The sequence below is a fragment of the Saimiri boliviensis genome, chromosome 11 (genome assembly GCF_048565385.1).
Source record: "Saimiri boliviensis isolate mSaiBol1 chromosome 11, mSaiBol1.pri, whole genome shotgun sequence".
NCBI classification, from domain to species: Eukaryota; Metazoa; Chordata; class Mammalia; order Primates; family Cebidae; genus Saimiri; species Saimiri boliviensis.
In genome coordinates, this window is record NC_133459.1 from 15,420,402 (window position 1) to 15,447,563 (window position 27,162).

Sequence of the window (27,162 nt, forward strand, 5' to 3'; positions counted from 1 at the left end):
GCCAGGAAAATATTGTGACTTTATTTGCTACACTGACAGCAGCGCTGATGGGAGGTGGGCGCTGCTGTCCCTACGAGGGATGGTCCAAGGTGGGGGCAGTAGTCAACGCTTCCCCGGGGTGGGGGTGGTCTCGGGGCAGGAGTGTAGACGATCGCCAACCTCGGGGATGTGGTGGTGGTGTCGCCGGAGAGGGGTCCAGTTGGCGGCTCAGAGGCAGGGAGCTCCAGTGTGTGGGGTGCCCGTGGCCTTGCACTACCTCAGGGGGCCGGCGGGCAGCGGCGGCCAGGGCTGCTCGGCCAGCTCTCGTTCCAGCTGCTTGAAGCGCTTCTTGGAGGCCCGCTTGGGCCGGAGGCGGCGCAGACAGGCCGGGAGGCACTGGTCCAGCATGCTCTGCAAAGGGCAGGGACAGGGTAGCGGGCAGCTGGGGCTGAGCTGGGGTCACCCCACCCCCACCTCCCTTCTTTCCTGCTGCTGAGACTCAGGGCGGGGCCCCACCTCCAGCATGAAGGCCCCCACGAAGTTGAAGGTGACCAGACCCAGCAGTAGCAGCTTGAAGCAGGTGTCAGTGATGTTCCTCAGCGCCAGCGGCCCCTGCAGGAGGCCGGGGACCAGGACGAGGCCCACCAGGATGGAGCTCAGGAGTGCCAGGGCCAGAAGGAAGGGCACTGGGGGCAGGAGAGTCTCTCAGGCAGGAGCCATGCCCCTGGGACCAGAGACACACATGCACGCACCAGCCGCCCTCCATCTCTCTTCCATCTGCCCTCCCCAGCGCCCCCCGGGCTCCTCCCCCCTCTGCCAGCATCTCCTGCCCCGCGCCTGCAGCGGCACCATTGGTGTAGAGCGGCCGGCGGAAGGGCGCCCCCTTGGACACAGCTGCGGCCAGGATGAGGTACTGGAAGCTGGAGAGAGAGAAGACCACGGTGTTCTCGTAGTTGGGTAGGTTGTCTGGTGCGGGCACCGTCCTGTTCAGAGGCACGAACCTGGGAGTACAGGGATGGGGGTCAGGGAATGAGCGTGGGGTGGATGGGGCAGGGGCGGGAAGGGGGTGGTCAGCTTCCTACTCACCACGGTTGGGCTAGGGTCAGGAAGTAGCCCCCCAGCTGCACGCCGGCCACCAGTGCCACCTGCAGCAGCAAGCTGCTGAGCACGGGCACGCTGAGCAATGCCCCCGGCGGCCGCACCCGCCCCAGGGCCAGCGCTGGCCCCGTTCGGCTCATGAGCACTGCCACCGTGGTAGTGATGACCAGGTCGATGGCCAGGAACTGCAGGTCACCCAGGTTGGTGTTGATCTGCCACAGGGAAGGGAGGGCAGAGGGGAAACTGAGACCTGGCCCTGGCTGCCCCTAGTCTGCTAACAGAGGCCCCACCCCTGCCCCAAAGGAGACTGATGGGGAAGGCATCCCCCAATCTGATGAGGGTAGTAGTCTCCTGCCAGCCCATGGAGGAGGCACAGCTCTTGATTTGAGACAAACCCCTGGTCTGATAGAAAAGGCACCTGTGCTGACCTTGGGGGGCCTAAATCTGGGCCAAAGTTTCCCACCCTCGGGAAGCTTCTCGATTTCAGGCAGACACAGGGACAGACCCGAGTATAAGATGTGTGCTGCCCTGCAGGTGTCACCTCATTCGCTGGGGGGAGCAGGTTGTGTGCAGAGTTGGGGAGGGGAGATCTCCTCCAAGTTGCGGGTGGGAGGCATAGCCAAAGTGTGGGGCAGAGCAAGTGTGTCTGGGGAAATGGGCAGACCCGTGGGGATGGGCCAGGGCCAGGGGCAAGGGTCTTGGCTCTGCCTCCATTTTCCCTGCAGATGGGGAGCTCCCGATGTTGGGGTCAAGCTGTTAGCCCATGACAGCTGCTGCCGTTTGAGGACCTGGTGGGCACCGGGCTCCGTGCCTGGTGTTTTTCTTGTCTCTCCTGAGTCTTGCCACCTCCCCAACCACACAGCTGGAGAGTAGCAGAGTCAAGATCTGAGCCCACATCATCTCTCCCAGGACCTACTGGCTCTAAGGCACACGGCTGTGTCCCCTCCCTAGTCCTGGCACGGCTTTGGGCACGGAGCTCACAGATACTCACTGTGTAGAGGATGAGGACAGAGATGAACTGGGTCAGGCTGTACAGGGCCATGTACTTGAAGACGCTGAATGACGTGTCAAGGGAACAGCGTCCCTCCCTGGGTGGCAGGGCATGGGCATTAGGGACCCAGGTTGGCTGACCAGCCCTGCTGAGCCCTTGCCCTCCGGCCCCTGCCCGCCTTACCTGATGACCATGGGCACACACTCGATACTGGCCATGCTTGAGGTGAAGGGCGAGACCACCGAGGCTTCCGCCTGGGACAGTGAGATGCCGACATCGGCCGCCTTCAGGGCCCCGCAGTCATTGGCGCCGTCTCCACACATGCCCACGCAGTACCTGAAGAGAGTCGTGGGCAGGTGTGGCCTGGGGAATGACCCCACCCACCCCAAGGGTGGGCTGGCAGAATATGATGACAGCTGGGCCCCTACTACCACATGGTGCCTGGTACACAGGTGCTCAGTGAGTAGATGCAATTATTATTATCATCATTATTTTTTTGAGATGGATTTTCACTCATGTCGCCCAGGCTGGAGTACAATGGTGTGATCTCAGCTCACTGCAACTTCCACCTTCTGGGCTCAAGCGATTCTCCTGCATCAGCCTCCCGAGTAGCTGGGATTACAGATGCCTGCCACCATACCTGGCTAATTTTCTCTATTTTTAGTAGAGACAGGGTTTCACCATGTTGGCCAGGTTGGTCTCGGAACTCCTGACCTCAGGTGATCCGCCCGCCTCAGTCTCCCAAAGTGCTGGGATTACAGGCATGAGCCACCGCACCTAGCCGATTATTATTTTTTAAGCCTATTATTATTTTTTGAGACAGAGTCTCGCTCTGTTGCCCAGGCTGGAGTACAGTGGCATGATCTCAGCTCACTACAACCTCTGCCTCCCAGGGTCAAGTGATTCTCCCATCTCAGCCTCCTGTGTAGCTAGGATTACAGGTGTGCATCACCACGCCTGGCTAATTTTTGTATTTTTAGTAGAGACAAGGTTTTGTCATGTTGGCCAGGCGGCTCTCAAGCTCCTGACCTCAGGTGATCCGCCTGCCTCGGCCTCCTAAAGCGCTGGATTACGGGCGTAAGCCACTGTGCCCAGCCTGATATTATTTTTTTGAGACAGAGTCTCGCTCTGTTGCCCAGGCTGGAGTGCAGTGGTGTGTGCGAACACGGCTCACTGCAGCCGCAACCTCCCATGCTCAAGCAACCCTCCTGCCTCAGCCTCCCGAGTAGCTGGGACAACAGGTATGTGTCACCACACCTGGCTGATTTTTAAATTTTTGTACAGACGGGGTCTCAATTTGTTGCCCAGGCTGGTCTCAAAGTCCTGGGCTCAAGTGGTCCTCCCACCTTGGCCACCCGAAGAGCTGGGATTACAGGCATAAGCCACCACACCTGGCCTACAATGATTATTTGTAGCATGAAAGACCCGAGAGAGCCTGCCTGCTTTTGGTGGGAAGGGGTGACAGCTCTCTGATGCCTGAGGAGGGCGACAGGGCCCTAGGGAAGGAGGGAGGGAGGGACAGACGAACAGACAAGGTCAGTCCCGCAGGCCCTTGCCCACACCCTCTGCCAAGCACTCACTGAAGCTTCTGTAGCTCGCACACCAGCTCTGTCTTCTGCTCAGGGGCCATGCGGGCAAAGACAGTGCCCTGGACCAGGACCTGGAGGCACAGGGAGATGCAGGAGGGCTGAGGCATCCACCAGGGAGAATGAGCCAGGAGGGAGACAGCAGGGGAGGCGCGGGGAGCCGGGGGGCTGGCGGCAGCCCTACCTTGGGCAGCAGCTTGGGGAAGTGCTTCACAATGATACCAAAGGTGGGCCCGCTGAGGGCCAGGTGCCTGGATCGGGGGTCTGGCTCCACGGTGTAGCTTGCAGCCTGGTCAGGATCCTGGGGGCCCAGGAAGCTCAGCTTAGCTCCCCCTGCCCACCCTGGAGAGTTGGGGCCTGGGTCAGGTGACACAGGGGTGGGGTCACAGGGTACGGTACAGCTGGAACTCTGGGTTAGCCTCACCTTAACCCCATTCACGGCTGCGGGGGACTCCATTGGCAGGAACTCGAGGGAGGCGGGCTGACCCTGCTCTGGGTGGGTGGCATGGACGATGATCAGATGCTCCTGGGGGGCCACCATGCCGCAGCCCCGGGCCACAGTGACTGCTGTCTGCAGGTTGTCCCCTGGGGGGTATGGGGCAAGGTCAGGGTCTGAGGCTATCTGGGGAGGCCATCCTCATCCTGATCCTTACAGATGGGAAACAGGCTGGATGAAATCGTCTGCCACCAGCCAAGTGAGCTGAGGCAGGTTATCAACATCCCTTTCCCCAGTTTCCTCATCTGTAGATCCAGGCATCGAAGGATCTTAGGAGCAACTGGAGCCCCGGGCTGGAGCTCCACATATACTCCTTTTCTTTTTTTTTGAGACAGTCTCCCCCTGTTGCCCGGGCTGGATGCAGTGGCTTGATCTCAGCTCTCTGTAACTTCCTCCTTTCTGGGCTCAAGCAATTCTCCTGCCTCAGCCTTCCAAGTAGCTGGGATTACAGGTACTCGAAACAACACCTGGTTAATTTTTCTGTATTTTTAGTAGAGATGGGGTTTCACCATGTTGGCCAGTCTGGTCTTGAACTCCTGGCCTCAGGTGATCCCACTGCCTTGGCTTCCCAGAGTGCTGGGATTACAGATATGAGCCACCGAATTCTTACTGCAGTGTGACTCTGCTGCCAAGTGCCAGTGAATGCATGTTCACACGTGCATGTGTGCAGGGGCGGGGAGGACAAGAAGAGCGACACAGACCTCTTAGCTCCTGCTGTTCACCCGGCTACAATCTGTTTGGTTTTTTTTTTTTTTTTGAGACGGAGTTTCGCTCTCGTTACCCAGGCTGGAGTGCAATGGCGCGATCTCGGCTCACCGCAACCTCCGCCTCCTGGGTTCAGGCAATTCTCCTGCCTCAGCCTCCTGAGTAGCTGGGATTACAGGCACGCGCCACCATGCCCAGCTAATTTTTTGTATTTTTAGTAGAGACGGGGTTTCACCATGTTGACCAGGATGGTCTCGATCTCTTGACCTCGTGATCCACCCGCCTCGGCCTCCCAAAGTGCTGGGATTACAGGCTTGAGCCACCGTGCCCGGCCTTACAATCTGTTTTTTGAGACTATGTCTCCATGTTGCCCAGACTGGAGTACAGTGGTGTGATCATGGCTCACTGCAGCCTCGACTTCCTGGGCTCAAGCGATCCTCCTGCCTCAGCCTTCCAAGTCGCTGGGACCACAGGCACACGCCACCATGCCTGGCTAATTTTTATGTTCTTTTTTGGGGGGCCGGGGAGGGTTGCTCTTGTTGCCCAGGGTGGAGTGAAATGGCACGATCTCGGCTCACTGCAACCTCCACTTCCTGGGTTCAAGTAATTCTCCTGCCTCAGCCTCCCGAGTAGCTGGGATTACAGGCGTCCACCAACAGGCTCAGCTAATTTTTTGTATTTTTAGTAGAGATGAGATTTCACCATGTTGGCCAGGCTGGTTTTCAACTTGAACTCAAGTTATCCCCTGCCTCGGCCTCCCAAAGTGCTGGGATTACAGGCATGAGTCACTGTGCCCGGCCATTTTTGTATTCTTTGTAGAGACGGGGTTTTGCCATGTTGCCCAGGTTGGTCTCGAACTCCAGGGTTCAAACAATCCTTCTCCCTTGGCTTCCCAAAGTGGTGGGATTACAGGCGTGAGGCCCCGTGCCCGGCTAGAATCTTTCTCTTCCTGCTCCCTGAGCTTGTCACAGCCTTTGAGGCTGACATTATCCCCATTTCTCAGAGGTGTGACCTGGAACCCGGAGCGGTCACCTGGTGAGTGAGTTGCCGGGCTGGAACACAGGCTGTCTGACAGCACACCTGGGCTCCCTGGAAGTCACTCCATTCTTCTAAGCCCCAGTTTCCTCATCTGTCAGACAGGGGTGATGATTACCACTTGCGGGGTGATACTGTGATTTGTGAGATGTTTGAAAAGGACCTGGCCTGAAGCAAGAGCCCAAAAAGATGCCCCAGGAAGGGGCGGATTCTGCCCTCCTACCCTGAGCTTTCACATGCCGCCGTACCTGTCACCATGACGGCGCGGATGCGGGTCCTCCGCAGAGCCTGGATAACTGGTGTTGTCTGCGGCTTCAATAGGTTCCTCATGACCAGCAGCCCCAGGAGGCTCAGCTCCTGCTCCACGGTGTCTCTGGAGGGTGGGCAGACCCAGATCAGAGGTCATGCAGTGGCCAGGGCCCCTCTCCCAGCCACCAGGCAGGGCATCTTCCCCGGGAGAGCCTCCCTCTGCCCAGTCCTCAGAGCAGATGGGCCAGGGGACAGGCCCACCTTGTCAGTTGCTGCGCTGCCTCCAGGCTGGGCACAGTGGGCAGTGGCTTGCTGGCCAGGGCCACGACACGGTAGCCAGCAGCTGTGTAGCTCTGCAGCAGCTGGGCGAAGTCAGTGGGCACTGCCAGGGAGAAGCAGGTGTCACGAGGAAGGGATGGCAGGCACAGAGGCTGGGCACCCACCCCATTCTGTGCCAATGCCCAACCAGGGGGCCTCGGGGGCTGCCCCCTGCACCTGTCTCGGGGTTGCAGAGCCCTGCCACCAGCTCCGGGGAGCCTTTGACGTAGGCCTCGGGCTGAGGAGCCCCTGGCCACGATACCACCACACTCATGCGCTGCAGAGCCGAAGAGAAGGGGAAGCGGTGGAGGACGCTGACTGGCACGGGTGGCTTGTCCTGCAGGGTTGGGAGGCAGCTGAGGTGCTGGCCGGGGAGCCCACCCCTTTGCCCTGTACCCCACAGGCCCCCCTCAGCTTACCATTCCCTGCAGCTGGGGCTCCCAAAGTGGGGGTCTCATCACTGCTAAGACTTGGGTCCCAAATGCCAAGTCCTCGGCCGGCTCCTCCTCCAGGACCTGGCAGGCAGGCAGGGAAGGTTGGTATCTGGGGGCTTTGGCTCAGAGAGAGATTTGAGTTAGACTCAAGGACACTTCATTTATGGGAGACTGGATGGTGGGATAAGAACGTGGGCGTTGGAGCCAGGTGGACTCAAATTCAAACTCTAGCTTTGCTGCTTACAAGCTGCTGGGTGACCAGGGACACGTTTCTCCAAATCTCCCAGCTTCAGCATCCTCTGTGAAGCAGCATTTGAGCTTGCTTGCTAGGGCGTGGGGAAGAGGAAATGAAACCAGGCCCCTGCAGCCTCAAGCTGGTGACAGTAGGCACTCAGCATGTGGCCTGGCCATTATTATTTTATTTTTATTTTTAAGAGGGAGTCTCACTCTGTCATTTAGACTGGAGTGCAATGGTGTGATCTCAGCTCACTGCAACCTCTGCCTCCTGGATTCAAATGATTCTCCTGCCTCAGCCTCCTGAGTAGCAGGGACTAGAGGTGTGCTGCACCACATTCGGCTAATTTATATATATATATATATATATATATTTTTTTTTTTTTTGAGACAGAGTTTCGCTCTCATTACCCAGGCTGGCGTGCAATGGCGCGATCTCGGCTCACTGCAACCTCCGCCTCCTGGGTTCAGGCAATTCTCCTGCCTCAGCCTCCTGAGTAGCTGGGATTACAGGCATGCGCCACCACGCCCAGCTAATTTTTTGTATTTTTAGTAGAGACGGTGTTTCACCATGTTGACCAGGATGGTCTCGATCTCTCGACCTCGTGATCCACCCGCCTCGGCCTCCCAAAGTGCTGGGATTACAGGCTTGAGCCACTGCGCCCGGCCTAATTTTTATATTTTTAGTAGAGACAGGGTTTCACTATCTTGGCCAGGCTGTTTTCGAACTTCGGACCTCAGGTGATCTGCCCACCTCAGCCTTCCAAAGTGCTGGGATTACAGGCATGAGCCAGTGTACCCAGCCTCTTATTATTATTATTATTATTATTATTGAGACAAGGTCTCGTTCTGTTATCCAGGCTGGGGTGCAGTAGCGTGATCACAGCTCACTGCAGCCTCACCTACCCGGGCTCAATTAGTCCTCCCACCTCACCCTCCTGGAACTACAGGCATGTACCACCACGCCGGCTAATTTTTTTATTTTTGGCAGAGATGGGGTTTTGCCACGTAGTCCAGGCTGGGGTCCTGGGCTCAAGTGAACCTCCCATCTTGGCCTCCCAAAGTGCTGGGAGGCACATTACAGGTATGAGCCACTGTGCCTGGCCTATTATTATGAATGGTGGGCACAGTAAGAGAGCACCCTGAAGAACCTAGAGGGAAGATGGGGTGGGGTTTGCTAGGCCCCGCTGCCAACAGGCGTGGGGCTGACCTGCTTGGCCTCCTCACCCAGCCAGTAGACTCCACCATCTTCAAGTCCATGGGGTCGCCCACGGGGGTGTCCTGGAGCCGGCTAAGGGCATGGCAGGTGGCCAGTGCTCGGAGCAGGGGACCCACAGGCAGGCGGCGGGGTTCTGGGACCAGTGGCAGGAATGCCCGCCCCTTCAGGGGCACCACCCCCATCACGTCTAAGCCGTCCTCAGTGAGGGTGCCCGTCTGCGGGAGACAGGTGGGTGGGGCAGTGATGAGTCCTGGAATGGGGGGTGCCCTGCTGAGCTGGGCATCCAAACCCCAGGCCAGGCGGACCCGATGGGAACCCTAGGAAGCTGAGCTGGAGCCGCCTCCCCAGCCCCCACTGCTTCCTGTCTAGCAGCATCTCTCCCAGGATGTCTTTACCTCCCAAGATTAGGGTAGGTGGTTTGCTCTGGGCTCCCACCCATGAACCACCATTTGGTGGTTCGAGGCCCTGGCCCACAGCTGGCGCTCAATATATTTGTTGAATGAGGACATGAGTCAATGCCTGCATTTCCCACCCTAGACTTGAACTGCACAAGCACACGTCTGGCTCCTTGGCTAGCCTGGGAGCTGGTGGAATCTGGTCACCCCTTCCACAGTTTAAAAGCTCTCTGTGGCCCCCGACAACCTCTGAATGTCATCTAGCCTCTACCCTCTGCCAATCAGGCCACTGCCTGCCCAGCCCTGTCCTGCCCTACTATTCCCCGTGCCCAGGTGTGCAGTCCATCTGTGCCACGCTGCTCCCGCCTTTTACCCTTGCTCCTCCCCGAATGAGGTCACTGAGGGGCCTGATCAGGGGCTTCCTTGACTGCCTTCTCTCTAAGGAAGTGTCCCCACCTACAGCCCATCATGCTACCCGACTGGCTGCCTTCCTAAAATCCACTGCTCACCCCTTCCCCCCCACCCCCACAGCTCTTTTGTGTACTCCTGGATCACTTATTCTGGTGGGGGACACACTCCAGTGACCACAAGGATGTCTGTGTTGGTCACTGCTGGGCGCCTAGGGTTGACAGCAGTAAGGGATGCACACTAGAGCCCCAGGTCCTCACCAGGACTTTTTTTTTTGAGACAGAGTCTCCCTCTGCTGCCATGCTGGAGTGCAGTGGTATAATCTCGGCTCACTGCAACCTCTGCCTCCCGGGTTCAAATGATTCTCCTGCCTCAGCCTCCCAAGTAGCTGGGATTACAGGCGCATGCCACCAGGTCCGGCTAATTTTTATATTTTAGCAGAGATGGGGATTCACCATGTTGGCCAGGATGGTCTCGATGTCGACCTTGTGATCCGCCCACCTCGGCCTCCCAAAGTGCTGGGATTACAGGCGTGAGCTACTGTGCCCAGGCTTTTTTTTTTTTTTTTTTTGAGATAGAGTTTCTGTCACCCAGGCTGGAGTGCAGTGGTGTGCTCTCCACTCACTGCAACCTCCGCCTGATTCAAGTGGTTCTCCTGCCTCAGTTTCCCAAGTAGCTGGGATTATAGGCATGCACCACCACGCCTGGCTAATTTTTGTATTTTTAGTAGATAGGGGTTTTCGTCATATTGGTCAGGCTGGTGTTAAAACTCCTGACTTCAGGTGATCTACCCGCCTCAGCCTCCAAATCCCAAAGTGCTGGGATTACCAGCGTGAGCTATGGCACCCAGCCCCATACCAGTTCTTGAACACAGGATTCTAGACATTTAATCTGCCAGACCATGAGCCCAGTGAGGGCAGGAGTGGGTAGGGTGGCGGGCGGGGGTGGATCCTCTGAGGGTTTCCACCCCTAGACAGGACCTGTTGTCCTGTGGGCACTGCTGAGAGAGTAACTCGGGTGTTGGGGCCTGGCCAGGGTGCCTGTGGCTGTCCCACTCCCCTGAGCCAATCCCACCTGCAGCCCCACCTTGTCGAAACACACTAGCTGCAGCTTGCCCCCCAGGTTGATGCGCAGTGGGTGGATGCAGAAGATGCCCTGTCTCCGAAGCCGGCTCTGGGCGTAGAGTGTGCACACGGTCATGGCGGCAGGCAGGGCGGGCGGCACCACCACAGTCACCAGGTCCAGAGCCCGGATCACAATCTCGTTCAGAGGCACCTGGCAGGGGGCACCGTGAATGTGAGCACCCGGCTGGCTGGCCCTGGGCCCTGCTGGCAGCACCCCCAGCCCGCCCCCAAAGGCTTACCCGGTTTCGGTGGAGGATGAAGATGCTGTAGATGGTGCCGAGGAGAGCTGGGGGGACAGCGAGGGACTGAGTGGGATTTGGGACCTGGGCTGGGGGCTATGGGCAGAGGAGGGTACAGGGGGCCACTCACCCAGGACAGAGAGGGCAGCCACAAACTTCATGCTGTGTTTATAGAACTTGAAGTTGATGGGCCGGGGATGCAAGATGGAGCTCACCAAGCCCCCTTTAGCTGTGCAGAACCCTGGGGAGGAGGTGGGGACCCCAAGGCAGGGAAGCTAGGGTGAGGGCAGGTCTCCCCACACAAGCCCTCCCGACCTGGGCCTCTGGAGTTGCAAGACAAGATGTTTTTTTTTTTTTCTTTTTTAAGATGGAGTCTTGCTCTGTCACCAGGCTGGAGTGCTGTGGCACGATCTCAGCTCACTGCAACTTTCACCTCCTGGGTTCAAGCCATTCTCTTGCCTCAGACTCCCGAGTAGCTGGGACTATAGGTGTACACCACCACCCCCAGCGAATTTTTGTATTTTTAGTAGAGAGGGGGTTTCACCATCTTGGCCAGGATAGTCTCAATCCCTTGACCTTGTGATCTGCCCTGCTTGGCCTCCCAAAGCGCTGGGATTACAGGCGTGAGCCATCGCGCCCGGCCGGGAAAGGATGTTTCGAGATTAGCCATCACCAGGGTAGAGTCCTAACAAGTCTGGCCTGGCTCTGGTAGGCTCTTCAATGCTTTTTAAAGGTTTTAAAGAAGGAACTAGCCGGGTGCGGTGGCTCAAGCCTGTAATCCCAGCACTTTGGGAGGCCGAGGCGGGTGGATCACGAGGTCAAGAGATCGAGACCATCCTGGTCAACATGGTGAAACCCCGTCTCTACTAAAAATACAAAAAATTAGCTGGGCATGGTGGCGCGTGCCTGCAATCCCAGCTACTCAGGAGGCTGAGGCAGGAGAATTGCCTGAACCCAGGAGGCGGAGGTTGCGGTGAGCCGAGATCGCGCCATTGCACTCCAGCCTGGGTAACAAGAGCGAGACTCCGTCTCAAAAAAAAAAAAGAAGGAACTAGTGGATAGTATCTAAACACTGGGTGGTTCCACTTAAGATCCAGACACAGGGAAGATCTTGCCGGCTCGAGATACCCCTGCCTGCTCCAGCACTGTAAACCCGGCGGCTCCTGCAGACCTTGCAACGCTTGGTCTCGGTCTGGCCCAACTTCTCCTGCTAAGATGGGAGTGCTCAGGCCCCACTTAGGGGGCGACTTGCCAGAGGTCCCTCAGCAGGGCGGCAGCAGAAGTGGGCATGGGGTCCAGGGTTTTAGGGCCCACCCTGCCCCGCTCCACCTCTCCCACAGGTGCTGAGCCCAGCATCTCTCTCAAGCCCCAGCCTCCTGGCTCATACCTGTGCGGGTCACCACTGCCAGGACGTGCGGTCCCACATAGGCCCGGGCCTGCAAGACGAGGGTCCCACAGAAGAGTGTGTGCCGCCGGTGTGTCTCTGCACAGTAGGGCCCCAGCCCCTCCGGCAGTGCCGTCTTCAGCACTGGAACGCTCTCTCCTGGCAGGGAACGTGGGGTGTAAGGCCCACTCCACACCTCCCCCTCCCACCAGCAAACCAGGAGTTATGTGTAGAGTTCCCCCTTAAGCCCTAGGTCTTGGTTAATTCTGTAACCACGTGTGAACAAGAAATCACAGCTCCATTTTACAGAGAAAAACAATGAGGCTCAGAGAGGACAGAGACATAAAGGCACAGGGACACATCCTGGAAGCGGGTGGCAGCCAGCTCCCAGGAACCAGCCGGGGGGGTCAGCGTGTGTGTGGGGGCATCGTGTGTGCAGTGGGGCAGGGTGGAGGAGTTGGCCTCTTTCTTTTTTTTTTTTTTGGAGACAGAGTTTCGCTCTTGTTACCCAGGCTGGAGTGCAATGGCACGATCTGGGCTCACCGCAACCTCTGCCTCCTGGGTTCAGGCAATTCTCCTGCCTCAGCCTCCTGAGTAGCTGGGATTACAGGCACGCGCCACCATGCCCAGCTAATTTTTGTATTTTTAGTAAAGACGGGGTTTCACCACGTTGACCAGGATGGTCTCGATCTCTTGACCTCGTGATCCACCCGCCTCAGCCTCCCAAAGTGCTGGGATTACAGGCTTGAGCCACCGCGCCCGGCCTGAGTTGTCCTCTTTCTGCTGTAATTATTTTATAACACACATGGAGTGCTTTTCTAACTCCAACCAACAGAAATATTTACACAGGGCCAGACACAGTGGCTCATGCCTGTAATCCCAGCACTTTGGGAGGCCAAGGCTGGTAGATCGCTTGAGGTCAAGAGATTGAGACCAGCCTGACCAACACGGTAAAATCCTGATCTCTACTAAAAATATAAAATTAGCCAGGTGTCGTGGTGGACGCCTGTAATCCCAGGTACTTTAAAGGCTGAGGCAGGAGAATCGCTTGAACCTGGGAGGCAGAGATTGCAGTGAGTGAGCTGAGATTGCACCACTGCACCTCAGCCTGGGCAACAAGAGCAAAACTCCACCTCAAAAAAAAAGAAAGAACTCAGATGCACTGGGTAGCTGGCTGTTTATGCTTCACCTCTTACGCTGCTAAGCACTTTGCACAACTCTGTCCAGAAAGAGGGACTAACAGCCATCTTATAGAAGAGGAAACTGAGGCACAGAGCTATTAAGTGGTAATGGCCCACGGGTGTGAGGTTAGCAATTGCTAAAGCCGGGATTGTTACTTGAGAGAAAATGGAAAAGGAGGCTGGGTGTGGTGGCTCACACCTGCAATCCCACCACCTTGGGAGGCTAAGGTAGGCAGATAACCTGAGGTCAGGAGTTCAAGACCAGCCTGGGCCACATAGTGAAACCCTGTCTCTATTAAAAATACAAAAATTAGCTGGGCATGGTGGCATGCATCTGTGCTCCCAGCTACTCAGGAGGTTGAGGCATGAGAATCACTTGCACCCAGGGAGTGGAGGCTGCAGTCAGCTGAGATCATGTCATTGCACTCCAGCCTGGGCAATGGAGCGACACTCCGTCTCAAAAAAAAAAAAGGAAACTCAAATGAAAACTTCTGCTGCAGGGCAAAGGGTGGATGGCAGGGGAGGAAGGAAGCTGCAGGCCAGGGGCTGGGGGCTCACCTGTCAAGGAGCTCTCATTCACCATGCACTCGCCGGTCACCAGGGCGGCATCGCAGGGCATCAGCCCGCCCTCCTGGGGCAGCACCAGGCAGTCTCCGGGCACCAGCTCACTGGAGTCCACCCATTCCTCCTCTGCAGACGAGCAGGAGAGGAGTTCAGGTAGGTGGGGCCAGCCCCAGCCGCCTCCCCCTGCCCCCCCACCCCTTCCCCCTGGGCTCTAGCTCCTCACCTCCTCCTGGCCGGCACACGCACACCTGCATGGACAGCTTGACCATGTCCCTTAGAGTCTGGCTTTGCTGTGGGCACGAGACAAGAGGGGTATGGGTGGGTGGAGGCCCCTGGACACCCACCTGCCCCGCCCCTGCCCACGTCACATCGGTCACCTTTCTGGTCTTGTACAGCGACAGGCAGATGGAGATGGCGGAGATGAGGAAGATGCACAGGGCATACCAGTAGTAGTGGTCGGCCAGCCACAGCGCGATGCTGAAGGCCTGGAACCCATAGTAGGGGTTCAGTGCCTGGGGGAAGGGCAGGAGGCAGGATCAGGCCCTCGTCCCCAGGACAGCCCAGCCACAGGCCAGGTCTCCTGTGCCAATGGGAGCAGAGGGCCCACCAGCTGCCAAAGGACTGAGCCAGGCCTTTCTCCTGATCAGTCCCGTCTCCACCCACCCAGACATCCCCAGGGCCCTAGGTGTCTCCGCTCTAAAGAGGACAAGGTTTATGACCAGCCTGGGCAACATGGCAAAGCCCCATCTCTAAAAGAAAAACAAAGATGAGCCTGATGGGGTGGCCTGTGCCTATGCTCCCAGCTACTCAGGAGGCTGAGGTGGGAGGATCACTTAAGCTGGGGAGGTGGAGGTAGCAGTGAGCCGAGATATCACCACTGCATTCTAGTCTGGGTAACAGAGTGAGACCCTGTCTGAAAAAAATATAAATAAATAAAGAGAACAAGGGTATTTACTGAACCCCCCACATGAAAAGAACTTTATCGAATGTCATACAACGGCAATGACAATTCCACAAGGCAGGTGCCACCATCAGCTCCGTTTGACAGATGAGCAAACCAAGGCACAGACAGGTTAAGCCACTGGCCTAAAACCACATAGCTCTGGCAGGGTGCCATGGCTCATGCCTGTAATCCCAGCACTTTGGGAGGCTGAGATGGGTGGATCACATGAAGTCAACAGTTTGAGACCAGCCTGGCCAACATAGTAAAACCCGTCTCTACTGAAAAAAAAAAAAAAAAAAAAAAAAAAAAAAAAAAAAATAGGCCGGGCGCGGTGGCTCAAGCCTGTAATCCCAGGACTTTGGGAGGCCGAGGCGGGTGGATCACGAGGTCAAGAGATCGAGACCATCCTGGCCAACATGGTGAAACCCCATCTCTACTAAAAATACAAAAAATTAGCTGGGCATGGTGGCCCGTGCCTGTAATCCCAGCTACTCAGGAGGCTGAGGCAGGAGAATTGCCTGAACCCGGGAGGCGGAGGTTGCGGTGAGCCGAGATCGCGCCATTGCACTCCAGCCTGGGTAACAAGAGCGAAACTCCGTCTCAAAAAAAAAATAGCCAGATGTGGTGGTGGGCACCTGTAGTCCCAGCTACTCAGGAGGCTGAGGGAAGAGAGACCGCACCATTGCACTCCAGCCTGAGCAACAAGAGCAAAACTCCGTCTCAAAACAAAACAAAACAAAACAAAACAAAACACATAAACCACATACCTCCTAAGTGACAGACAGTGATTTATAAGGGCCAGACTCAAAGATCTCTCCTTCTCTTTCATGGTGCCTGCCCCTAGTCAGAGGGCTGGGATGTTCACACTTTATTCTAGATGTGTCCTGGTCACTGGCTTCTCTTTGTCCCTGTGTGACCCTGGCCATGTCACAGCCTCCCACTGAAGCTTGGGTTTCTCAGATGTGAACAGTGCAGTCCCAGGCCTGACCCATGGGGCTGTCGGGAGCATGAAGGTGGAGGACGCAGAGAGGACCCGGGCTCTAGAGCGTGTCTTGGGGTGCCCGGTAGGTGCTCAGGCTGCGTGGATTTGCCTCTTGGTCTCCAATCCCACAAGTGGCACCCTAATCTGTGGCCCAAGCCTTGGGCGAAACCTCCCATTCCTGGACCTGATCTCTCCGGCTAGGCTGACGATGGCAGGTTCTGAGATGACGCTCCACTATGGAGAAGGAGCAGCTGGTCTGGCTGCCCCTGTAAAGTGGCCCAGAGGAGGCAAGCCCTGGCCCAAGGTCACACAGCAAGCCAGGCCAGGGCTGGGGCAAGACCCAGGGACAGCCCTACCTCATCCACCAGCAGCTGGGGGTAGGACTTGACGGGTATGCTGATCACGTTGGGGCCATAAATGGCCTTCCTAGAAGAGGAGATGAGGCCAAGCCATCAGAAGGAGGAGCTCCTTCGCCCTCCTGGGAGCTCCCCATTTTACAGCTGGGGAAACTGAGGCCCAGAAAAGGCAGGTGACTGGAAGGCAACCACATTGGGAACAACACAGGGGGCCCCAGCTCTCAGGGGGCCCTGGCCCAGGTTAGCACTGACCTCACTGTTTGGTCCTGGAGGCTGAGGCCATGGCGGAAGCGGTGGACGTCATCACAAGAGCGGCCGTGGTCCAGCAGGCTGGGGGGTGGGTGGGAGGGGACATGCGTGGGCCATGGGGCCTGAGCCCTGCATCCCCCACCCGTGCAGGCTGGAGACTCCGAGCTCCAGGCCCCCTGTCCCTCTTCTGCCACACTGAGTTCCTGGGAGCAAGTAAGGCCCCCCCGAACCCAAGGCTTGGCTTTGCCCTATTGTTCCTCTGACTGGGTCCCAAACCAAGTCACCAAAGGAAAACAACGAGAGATGATGAGATGATGCTAATAATATCAACAGTGAAAAGAGCAGCTGTTATTTAGTGATAGAGCACTATTTACACTGATGATACCTTGGGCAAGTCACTTAACCTCTCTGTGCCTCAGTTTTCTCATCTGCAAAATGGGGGCAGTGACAGCACCTACTACCTAGGGCCACAGGTGGATTAAGTAAGGCAAGCCTCTCAGGCGCATCACCTGAGGTCGGGAGTTTGAGACCAGTCTGGCCAACATGGTGAAACCCCATCTCTACTAAAAATAACAAAAATTACCCAGGTGTGGTGGACGTGTCTGCCACTTGCTAGATGATAAACACGCCAGCAATTTTTGCCATTATCCCCGTCATGCAGCAGAAGCTGCTGCTGCCATCCCCATCTCCCTCTGCCTCACCTCCACCTGAAAGCTGGACCCTGAAAACACCTGTCTTTACCTGAGGCTTTCCGGCTACATGTGCATGCGCTGCCTGTGAGCCCGGAAAGCAGGAAGTGCGGAACAGTTCCTGTCCCGTGACCGATAATGGCAGGGAATTGATAGGTAAGTGTCTCAGCTCCCTCACGAACTGGGTGAGGATGCCCCGAGGGACGTGTGGTCTACACTGGCCCAAGGAGATCCCAGGGCAACTGAACTTCGGGTGTCCACGGCGGTGGCAGCCAGCGTAACCTCCCTCCTCTTCCACCCCTTCCCCAGCACTGCCCAGGATCACCTTCAAAACAAACCCCCTGCCCTTGAGCCCTCATCTGGGGGTCTGCTTCTAGGGCATTCAAACTAAGGTGTGTGGGCAGGATGCAGTGATTCACGCCTGTGATCCCAGCACTTTGGGAGGCCGAGGCAGGTGGATCACGAGGTCAAGAGATCGAGACCATCCTGGTCAACGTGGTGAAACCCCGTCTCTACTAAAAATACAAAAAATTAGCTGGGCACGGTGGTGCGTGCCTGTAATCCCAGCTACTCAGGAGGCTGAGGCAGGAGAATTGCCTGAACCCAGGAGGCGGAGGTTGCGGTGAGCCGAGATCGTGCCATTGCACTCCAGCCTGGGTAACAAGAGTGAAACTCCGTCTCAAAAAAAAAAAAAGACCAGGCGCAGTAGCTCACACCTGCAATCCCAGCACTTTGGGAGGCTGAGGCAGGCAGATCACAAGGTCAGGAGTTGGCGACCACTCTGGCCAACATAGTGAAATGCTGTCTCTAAAAATACAAAAAATTCACCAAGTATGGTGGTGTGTGCCTGTAATCCCAGCTACTTGGGAGGCTGAGGCAGGAGAATCACGTGAACCTGGTAGGTGGAGGTTGCAGTGAGGTGAGATCGCACCACTGCACTCCAGCTTGGGTGACAGTGTAAGACTGTCTCAAAGCACATACACACACACACACACACACACACACACACACACACACACACACACAAACACAAAGGTGTGTGGTGAGCTCATGTTTCTTTTTTTTTTTTTTGAGACAGAATCTTGCTCTGTCACCCAGGCTGCAGTGCAGTGGTGTGATCTTGGCTCACTGCAACTTCTGCCACCCAGGTTCAAGTGATTCTCCTGCCTCAGCCTCCCAAGTAGCTGGGAACAAAGGCACATGCCACCACGCCTGGCCAATTTTTGTATTTTAGTAGAGATGTTTCAGCATCTTGGCCAGGCTGGTCTTGAATGCCTGACCTCATGATCCACCCACCTCAGCCTCCCAAAGTGCTGGGATTACAAGCGTCAGCCACTGTGCCTGGCCCTAGCTCATGTTTCTTAAGTGTCTTGTAGGTGGCAGAGCAGTGACTAAACCCCGAGGAGACTGAGTCCAGAGCTGATGGTCTGATTCACAGCAGTGTCACCACCTTGGACCAGACACGATGCCAAGCTCTACCTGAATTATTACCCAGTTCACTGCCAAAACAATCCTAGGAGGCAGAAGTTATCTCCATGCACTATTTACAGACAGAGATACACAGGCCTGGAGAGGTTCAGTAACCTGTCCAAGGTTTCAGAGATCCAAAGCAAGAGAGGCGAGAGGGGAGCCCAGGCCATGCCACGCCACTGTCTGTGCCCAAACCAGTGCCACTCTGGGAGGTGAAGTGAGCCACACAGGCCCTCACTCCTACCTGACCTGGTAGAAGGCTTGCTGGGTCTCAATCCAGATATAGCGCTGGCCCTGGAAGAGGTAATACCGCAGCACCCGCTTCTGGGTGGAAGAGAGGAGAGGAGGGGTTGGAAGCTGGCCGGGGCCCCAGGAGCAGTGTGCTTGTGTTGGGAGCTGAGGGATGGGAGGTAGGGGCCAGGGACTGGTGTCACCAGACAGAGAGGTGGGAGGGGCTTGAAAGTGCGCATGTGCTCAAGACAGCATCCTGGACGCTTGGGACCACAGAACCAAAATGTGGTTGGAGAACATGAAGTCTGATGCTTCTATTGCACAGATCATGAAACTGAGGCCCAGAGAGGTGGGCAAGGACTTGTCCAGAGCCCGTCCGTCCACTCACCACCTCCTCGTTCTTGTGGAGCTGGGCTGTATCCTTCCAGGCACCCTCCGGTACCGCCCCCACTGCTGCCTGGCTCCTGCCATCGTCCTCCGCCTGGGCCTGTGGGGGTGGCTCCAGGCTGGGGAGAGGGGTGGGGGTTACTCTCAAGCTTTGGGAACTGCCCTGGCACCTCCCTGTGCTCACAGAGCCACCTTTCCTCCCCCTAGGATGGGAGGAGCCAGAGTCAGCCTTTGTGGTTGGTTGGGGGGGTTGGGGAGGGGGGAGGTTGGAGAGGCCAGGGCAGGGGCTTCTGGGAAGGGGTGATGGGGCTGCCTCACCTGCCCCCGCCGATGGCCTCAGTCTGCACCTGGACAGTGAAGAGCTGCCAGGAACTATCCTGGAACACAGAGATGTGGACTCAGTCCCGGAAGGGTCCCCTCCCCTCCCAGGCCCTATCCCACAGCCAGGAGCACCCTGCAGACATCAAGGCTATGGGGAGCCCTCGGAAATCACCCGACCAGTCCCTTCTGCCCACTGCTCAGATGGGAAAGCTGAGGTCCGGAGAAGAGCAGGACCTGCTTAGTGGCCCATGGCAAGTCAGTGGCCGGGTTGGAACCCAGACATCCTCCACCCTGCCCCTGACCCTCACGGCGCTCCTCTAGCCCAGGCTCGAACGGACTCTCACCTCTTTGTCTCTTATTTCGATAACGAGTGTTTCGGCGTGGGCCAGGTTGCAGGGCCGGAGCCGCAGCCGCACCCCCCACAGGGGCTTCCAACGGAAGAGCAGCAAAGGGATCCCAGCCATCATCCAGACCACGGCGTGATAGCCTATGACCCTCCATGGACTGCCGCAGTAGCCGCTGAGCCTCTGTGAACACAGTGAGAGGGCCCAGGTCAGGGTGGGGCCGCACTAGAGTAGGAAGCCGGGGTGTCTGGGTGGGCCTGGGCATCACGCCCACCCACAACGTTTCCCTGCCCCACTCTGCCCACTTACCACGGATGAAACTGAGGAGCTGAGGGGATCTATTGATGTCCCTATCGTCAGGGTCCCATAACCGGTGGGCGTGCTGCCCACGAGGGGGCTGCTGTCTGTGGACAGAAAAGAAGAAGGTCATTTGGGGAGGCGCCTCCTCCTCTTTCTTCCTTAAAAACAATCAGCATTCGGCCTGGGCCTAGTGGCTCACGCCTGTCATCCCAGCACTTTGGGAGGCCAAGGCAGGTGGATCCCTTGAGGTCAGAAGTTTAAGACTAACCTGGCTAACATGGGGAAAACCCATCTCTACCAAAAATACAACAATTAACCAGGCGTGGTAGCAGGGGCCTATAATCCCAGCTACTTGGGAGGCTGAGGCAGGAGAGTCACTGGAACCTGGGAGGAGGAGGTTGCGGTGAGCCAAGATCGCGCCACTGCACTCCAGCCTGCGCAAGAGTCAAACTGTGTCTCAGAAAGGAAAGAAAAAGCACCTGGTTTGATACAGCCCGAAGCTCATGTCTTCCTGGGTCCCTTATCTGGCTCTTCTGTCTTCTGTTGGTTCTTATGCACAGTGTCTTTTTTTTTTTTTTTTTTTTAAGACAGAGTGTCAGTCTGTCGCCCAGGCTGGAGTGTAGTCAAGTGATCTCGGCTCACTGCAACCTCCGCCTCCCGGATTCGAATAATTCTCCTGCCTCAGATTCCCAAGTAACTGGGATTACAGGAAGGCACCATCATGCCCAGCTAATTTTTGCTTATTCGATCCCCGTGCCCAGCCCAGGCCTGGCACTGAGGAGATGCAAAGTAGAGTCTGGACTGATTAACAATCAGCCCTGCAGGGCTATCTTTACAGACAGGTAAACTGAGGCTTGGGGAATGGCATCAGGTAGCTCTATTGCAAATACTCTCTTTTTTTTTTTAGACAGAGTCTTGGCTCTGTCACCCAGGTTGGAGTGCAATGGCATTATCTTGGCTCACTGCAACTTCTGCCTCCTGGGTTCAACCGATTCTCCTGCCTCAGCCTCCCAAGTAGCCGGGACTATAGGTGTGTGCCACCATGCCCAGCTAATTTTTGTATTTTTAGTAGAGACACAGAGTTTCACCATATTGGTCAGGCTGGTCTCAAAGTCCTGACCTCCAGTGATCCGCCCGCCTCGGCCTCCCAAAGTACTGGTATTACAGGTGTGAGCCACCACACCCGGTCTAATTTTGTATTCTTAATGGAGATGGGGTTTTGCCACGATGGTCCGGCTGGTTTTGAACTCCTGATCTCAGGTGATCAGCCCACCTAGGTCTCCTAAAGTGATGGGATTACGGGCACAACCCACCACATCTGGCCAGTCTCCCCGTTTTATAAATGAGGGGACTAAGGCTCAGAGACACAGAAGCCCCAGCAGTAAGTGGTGGAGCCAGGAAGCTGGAGCCCAGCGCCTGTGCTTTTGGGCCCATGTGGGCACTTCTGGAGAAGAGGGCACATGTCCTGTACCTCCTAAGACCTCTCTCAACCAGAAAATTTGAAAATCAAATTAACCAAAGCTGAACCTATGGCCAATCTCTCTTCCCATCCACTCGATAGATTCAGGAAACAAACGATGGCGCAGCCAGCTCTAGGAGGAGCCTGGTCTCTGCGGAGCATGCACGTGCTCTAAGTAATACAACTGTTGTCATTGCTGAGACAGGGTTTCACCCTCCCGTATCTACCTCTTGAGTAGCTGAGACTACAGGTGCACAACACTATGCTCTAATTTCTGTTATTTTTTGTAGAGACAGGGTTTCACTATGTTGCCCAGGCTGGTCTAGAACTCATAGGCTCAAGCGATCCACCCACCTCAGCCTCCCCAAATGCTGGGACTACAGGTGTGAGCCACCACAGCCGGCCAGTAAGACAATCTTTATTTCTATCTTGTGTCTCTCCTAATTATGAGAGGGATGTGCTCCATCTTATAGATCCTACATTTAAACACACTCTCACGCACACCAGCACAGAAGCCTGCAACTCCCAACTACTGGGGTCTCTGGGTAGGCCCAATAGAAGATGTAGATTCTCGAGGCTGGTCGGAGGGGCTGAAGGACAGGCTCATAGAGACCTCCCAACCCCTGCCTGCCTGCCTGGGTTCCTGGGGTGCTGGATCTGGTTGGCTGGTTTCCCTTTCACTTTCTGGTCCCAGCCCAGTCCCTGAGTGACCCTTGTTGGGGCAAGAATGCCATTTCCTTCTCTTGATGACAACCTGCAGAAGAGCAACCACTGAAGGCCCCTCTGCTGTCTGGCTGGGGGAGGGGGACCCCACTCTGGCTCCTGGCCCAGGGTGGAGGGCAGAGGAGTGGGCGTTCAGGATGACTCATACTGTCTAGCTGAGCTGTTAGGTCCTTGGCCACTGACAAGCCACAGCCTTTTTTTGTTGTTTCTTTTCAGAACGTCAGCAGTCCCAGCCGGCACTGGAGTTCCAACTGAGGTTCACCCAGCCTGGAGACTGGCTCCCTGAAGGGGGACAGGGTGGGAGTTTCTTATCTTTTAAGGCTTATCTCCGGACATTTCTGGGATATAAGGGAAAGAACACCCCAGGGCTATAAGGCGCCAGACGCTGTTCCAAGCACTTTACAGTCATTCATTTAATCCTCACCACACCCAATGACGTGGGTACTACTTTTATCCCTATTTTACAGATTGGGAAACTGAGGCCCAGGGAGGTGAAGCAAGTTGCCGAAAGGCCACACATCATCATCATCATCATTTTCTTCTTCTTTACCATGAATGTGTTCTTGATTCTCTTCCAAGCAAGCTGTGTTTTGTAGAGCAGGTGCCTTTGCCTCTCTGGGCTTCCATTTCTCATCTCTGGGATGATAATCCTGAAGCATCTGACACACAGGGAGGCAGGAGCTGGCTCAGCCCAGGCATTTGAAGTTCCTGGGGTGCCAGGCCGGACAGGTGAGTAGCTGCCGGCTCCTGGGCCAGGGGGGCGTGGCTTCTGCCCACCCATTTCCCAGGCTCCCTTCTCCTTTCCCATCACCCTGTCTGAAGCCCTGGCTGCCCCACTGCTCCCCAGGTCCATTCAACAGTTCTCCTTGTGCCTTAAAACCCTCAGGCCAGCAGCCCAGTGGGCTCAGGGATGGGAAAGGAGCCGGTACCCTGCTGGGCTTGTCCTGAGCCATCACTGCGGTGCTCATCTGATTTCCTCCCACACCAAGCACACAAGATGGGCTCCCTTACCCAGTCTGTCTGACAAGAGCACCGAGCATCGGGAGCAGTTGCCCTGACTTGTCTCAAAGCTGGAACAGGGCTGGTCCTCTCTGCCCCGAACACCTACTTCCCGACACTCCATCAGCATCAGGCTCACAGGAGTGTCACAACCCTTTCTGCCCACAGTGCCTGCCATGTGCTAGTGGGTCAGGAAACACTGATTGACTGAATGAATGAATGAATGCCCGTCTCATGGACACAACAGAGCTTGAAGGCAAAGGTGCTAGGAGTGGGGTGTAGGGGCTCCAGCCTCTTCATTTTTTTTTTTTTTTAGAGAGATAGGGTCTTGGCCGGGCACAGTGACTCAGGCCTGTAATCCCACCACTTTCAAGGCCAAGACAGGTGGGTTACCTGAGGTCAGGAGTTCAAGACAAGCCTGGGCAACATGGTAAAACCCCATCTCTACTAAAAATACAAAAATTAGCTGGGCACAGTGGCCCGTGCCTGTAATCCCAGCTACTCAGGAGGCTGAGGCAGGAGAGTCACTTGCGCCCAGGAGGTGGAGATTGCAGTGAGATGAGATGGTGCCACTGCACTCTAGCCTGGCTACAGAACAAGACGGTCTCAAAAAAAAAAAAAAAAAAAAAAAAAAAGAGGCAGGGTCTCACTCTGTCACCCAGGCTGGAGCACAGTGGCACAATCCCAGCTCACTGCAGCCTTGACTTCCTGGACTAAAGGAGGTTCTCCTGCTGCAGCCTTCTGCGTAGCTGGCACTACAGGCAGGTATCACTGAACCTGGCTAATTTTTTTTTTTTAGTTAGGGACAGGGTCTTATTTTGTTTCCCGGGCTGATCTTGAACTCCTACCTCAGCCTCCCAAAGTGCTGGGATTACAGTACTTTGGGCCTCAAGCCTGTTTATGAAGAAAAGATTCTTCATAAAGAGGGTGGAGGCCCCAGGATGTAAACAGTGGTCACCCCTGGGACGTTCTTTCTTATGTCTATCATATGACTGTCACTTCACAATGATACTCTCTCAGTCAACTCTGGCAAGGAGGAGGAAGGGAGCAGGACTTGAAGTCACAGCTGTGGAAACCTCCAGAGCCCCTCCCTGCAAGGATCAAGCCCGGGCACTGTCTCCTGTAGAACACCTGTTTATCCCCATCCACAGCCGTCTCCCCAGGGCTGCTGCAGGAGGGGATCTGAGCTCTCCCCAGCTCAGACCAGCCCAGAACAGGCACCCACAGGCTGTGTAGGGCAAGGGCCCCACGATGGGTGCCATTACTCTTCTTTTTTTTGAGACAGAACCTTCTTCTGTCTCCCAGGCTGGAGTGCAGTGACAAGATCTCAGCTCACTGCACCCTCCGCCTCCCAGGTTTAAGCAATTCTCCTGCATCAGCTTCCTGAGGTAGCTGGGACTACAGGTGCACACCACCCCACCTAGCTAATTTTTGTATTTTTAGAGACGCAGTTTTGTCATGTTGGCCAGGTTGGTCTCGAACTCCTGACGTCAAGTAATCCACCCGCCTCAGCATCCCAAAGTGCTGGGATTACAAGCTTGAGCCACCGCGCCCAGTCTGTCATTGCTCTTCTGATTAACAGCAACTCCCATGGAGTGCTTACCATGCACTGTGGAAGCCCCTCAGTGTGCTAACTCAAAGGATCTTCACACACAACCCTCTGAAGTAGTGACTATTATTATTATTATTTTTTTTTGAGACGGAGTCTTGCTCTGTCACCCAGGCTGGAGTGCAGTGGCGTAATCTCGACTCACTGCAACCTCCGCCCTGCTTCAAGCAATTCTCCTGCCTCAGCCTCTTGAGTAGCTAGGATTACAGGCACACACCACCACACCTGGCTAATTTTTGTATTTTTAGTACAGACAGGGTTTCTCTATGTTGGCCAGGCTGGTCTCAAACTCCTTACATCAAGTAATCCACTCGCCTCAGACTCTCGGAGTGCTGGGATTACAGGCGTAAACCACCGGCCCGCTGGTAGTGCCTATTATTATTCCCATTGTCAGCATGTCAATTCCTTGTCCAAGGTCATAGAGCTTGAAAGGGTTTGAGAAGCTGGAAATGAGTGCATCTGAATGAGCACATTCTTCTTAGTTCCTCCCGACAGCCATTCCATGAAAAGTACAGATTAGGATTCCCATTTAAAACGAGGCCCACAGAGGTGGAATAACACGAATAAAGTCACACAGCGGCAAGACTGGACTTAAACCTGGTGTGAGGTCACAGCCCGGGGGCAATCTCACCAGCACAGCGTGGAGCAGAGGGGCTAGAGCCAAAGCCATTGGGACCTCTCATTTCCTGCGGAAGCCTTGGCTTCCTGCTGGTGACCTGGCAGCCGCTCAGGGCGGCTGCCTCCTTCTTAGCTATGGTTCCTCGGTGGCAGGGAGCTCCTGTCTTCTGCCAGGATGGGGTGGGAGTGTGTGTGAACCGTCTTCCCATCTTTGGAGGTGGATTCTAGGGGCTTTCCTCATTCTTTCCCCTCCCTCACTGGGGGTGCACTCTAGGCTGTGGGGCTGGGGGATGAGTGACACTGAGATGAGACCTTTCTGGATGGGGGAGGGCGACTGGACCCATTCCCAGCAGGTGGGATTTAATTTATTTATTTTGAGATTAAGTTTTGCTCTTGTTGCCCAGGCTGGAGTGCAATGGTGCGATCTCAGCTCACCACAACTCCATGTTGGTCAGGCTGGTCTCAAACTCCCGACCTCAGGTGATCTGCCCGCCTTGGCCTCCCGAAGTGCTGGGATTTGCCTGGCTGCAGGTGGGATTTAACATAGACACTGGAGGAGTGGGCGTAGGTCATCTGGCCTGGGATGGGTCGCATGGAGGGTGTGGCCCTTGGCCCTGGGTGTGATGGGTTTTCTCTGGGGGCCTGAGGCAGGGGGTCAGGAGTGGCGCTGTGCCCCAGGACATCTACCCAGGAAATGAGGTCCGGGCTTCCCCAAACCCATTCATTCATTCAGTGCAGAGGGGTAACTGCTCAGAGGCCCGAGGACGCAGCCGCCTCCCCCACCTGGACAATCGTCACCCGGGATGGGATTCGATTAAGTGAGCGTGGGGTGGCCTCCCCGCCCCCGCACGGCCCCAGGACCCTCTAGCACAAGTGCCGGGCCCCCAATGCCGCAGCTGCGGGGTGCAGGGGAGGGGAGGGACCCGCTGTGTGCAGCGGCGCCCCCTCCCCCACCTTTCCCCCGGCATCTCTGGGAAGATACCCGGGCCGAGTCCCAGTCAAGGGGAGGGGATGGGCCCAGGATCCGCTCTCTGGGCTCGCGACTTCGCGGTGGGGGGCGTCGCCCCGCAGGGGCGACGACGACTGGCGGTCCGGGGACCGCGGCAGGCTCTGGGCCGACCCGGGCTCCGCACTCACCTGCGCTCATGCCGGCTCCTCGCGCTCATCGCCGGCCCCGGCGCTGCGGCCCTTGGCCTGGGCCCTGGCGTGCGCAAGGCCCTGGGCGGGGGCGCGGTCCGGACGGCCAGGGGCTGGGGGCTCCGGGCTGGCGCGGGACGGGCGGGCGGGGCACCTGGCTGCCTAGCTCTGCGCGGCTCCGACACTGCCGCAGTCCCTCCGTGCGCGCCGCAAGCCCCGCCCAGCCCTCTGCGGCCCGCGCCGGGGGTGCCGGGACTTGTAGTCCCCGCCGGCTCCTCCGCAGACGCCGAGGGCGGGGCGTCCGGAGACGAGGGAGAACCCCGGACGCACCGACAGAAGTCACACGGAGTCAGCCCCCTTGCACGTCCCAGGGGTTAGGGACTGTGCATGCTGGTCCAGCTCTCCACCTCTTCCGGGTTGTGCGACCGTGAGCAAGTCACTGACCCTCTCTGGCCCTCTTTTCCCAACCTGTAGTATAGCAATGCCTGCTTCACCCAGAACTGCTGCAAGGATCACACAAGCAAATGCGTGTCAAGCATTTGAGACAGTGCCTGGCACTGCTTGATGAATGCAAAGAAGGAAGACACACCTGCCCAGAGATTCACAGGGTCAGATGTGCCCCCCACCCCGGAGACCCAGGAGAGTTTCCCATGATGCCCTGGAGACCTTGAAATGCCAGAGAAAGAGAAGCCTCACAGCGTCACCT

General features: G+C 56.5%; 1 protein-coding gene across 5 annotated transcripts; it reads right to left on the minus strand.

The window, feature by feature from the left end:
- Positions 1–26,653, minus strand: ATP13A2 (ATPase cation transporting 13A2). Of its 5 annotated transcripts, none has more exons than XM_039473649.2 (29): positions 26,457–26,653; positions 19,921–20,015; positions 19,612–19,794; positions 19,265–19,323; positions 18,948–19,065; positions 18,573–18,649; positions 16,173–16,250; positions 15,921–15,990; positions 14,017–14,151; positions 13,863–13,929; positions 13,634–13,765; positions 11,898–12,053; positions 10,641–10,751; positions 10,511–10,557; positions 10,234–10,422; positions 8,353–8,559; positions 6,877–6,972; positions 6,635–6,794; positions 6,401–6,521; positions 6,139–6,263; positions 4,079–4,239; positions 3,839–3,955; positions 3,649–3,728; positions 2,252–2,404; positions 2,069–2,165; positions 1,066–1,289; positions 829–980; positions 496–665; positions 1–390 (listed from the first exon to the last, which is right to left on the minus strand). In XM_039473649.2, exons 1-29 carry the CDS (start codon positions 26,464–26,466, stop codon positions 253–255), a joined length of 3,528 nt encoding a protein of 1,175 aa, XP_039329583.1. In that variant the 5' UTR covers positions 26,467–26,653; the 3' UTR covers positions 1–252. The 5 variants fall into 5 exon arrangements, with proteins under 5 accessions (XP_039329583.1, XP_039329584.1, XP_039329582.1 ...); XM_039473650.2 differs by having other exon boundaries at positions 6,635–6,734; positions 18,573–18,652; XM_039473648.2 differs by having other exon boundaries at positions 18,573–18,652; positions 26,457–26,652.
- Between the last annotated feature and the right edge of the window lie 509 nt (positions 26,654–27,162).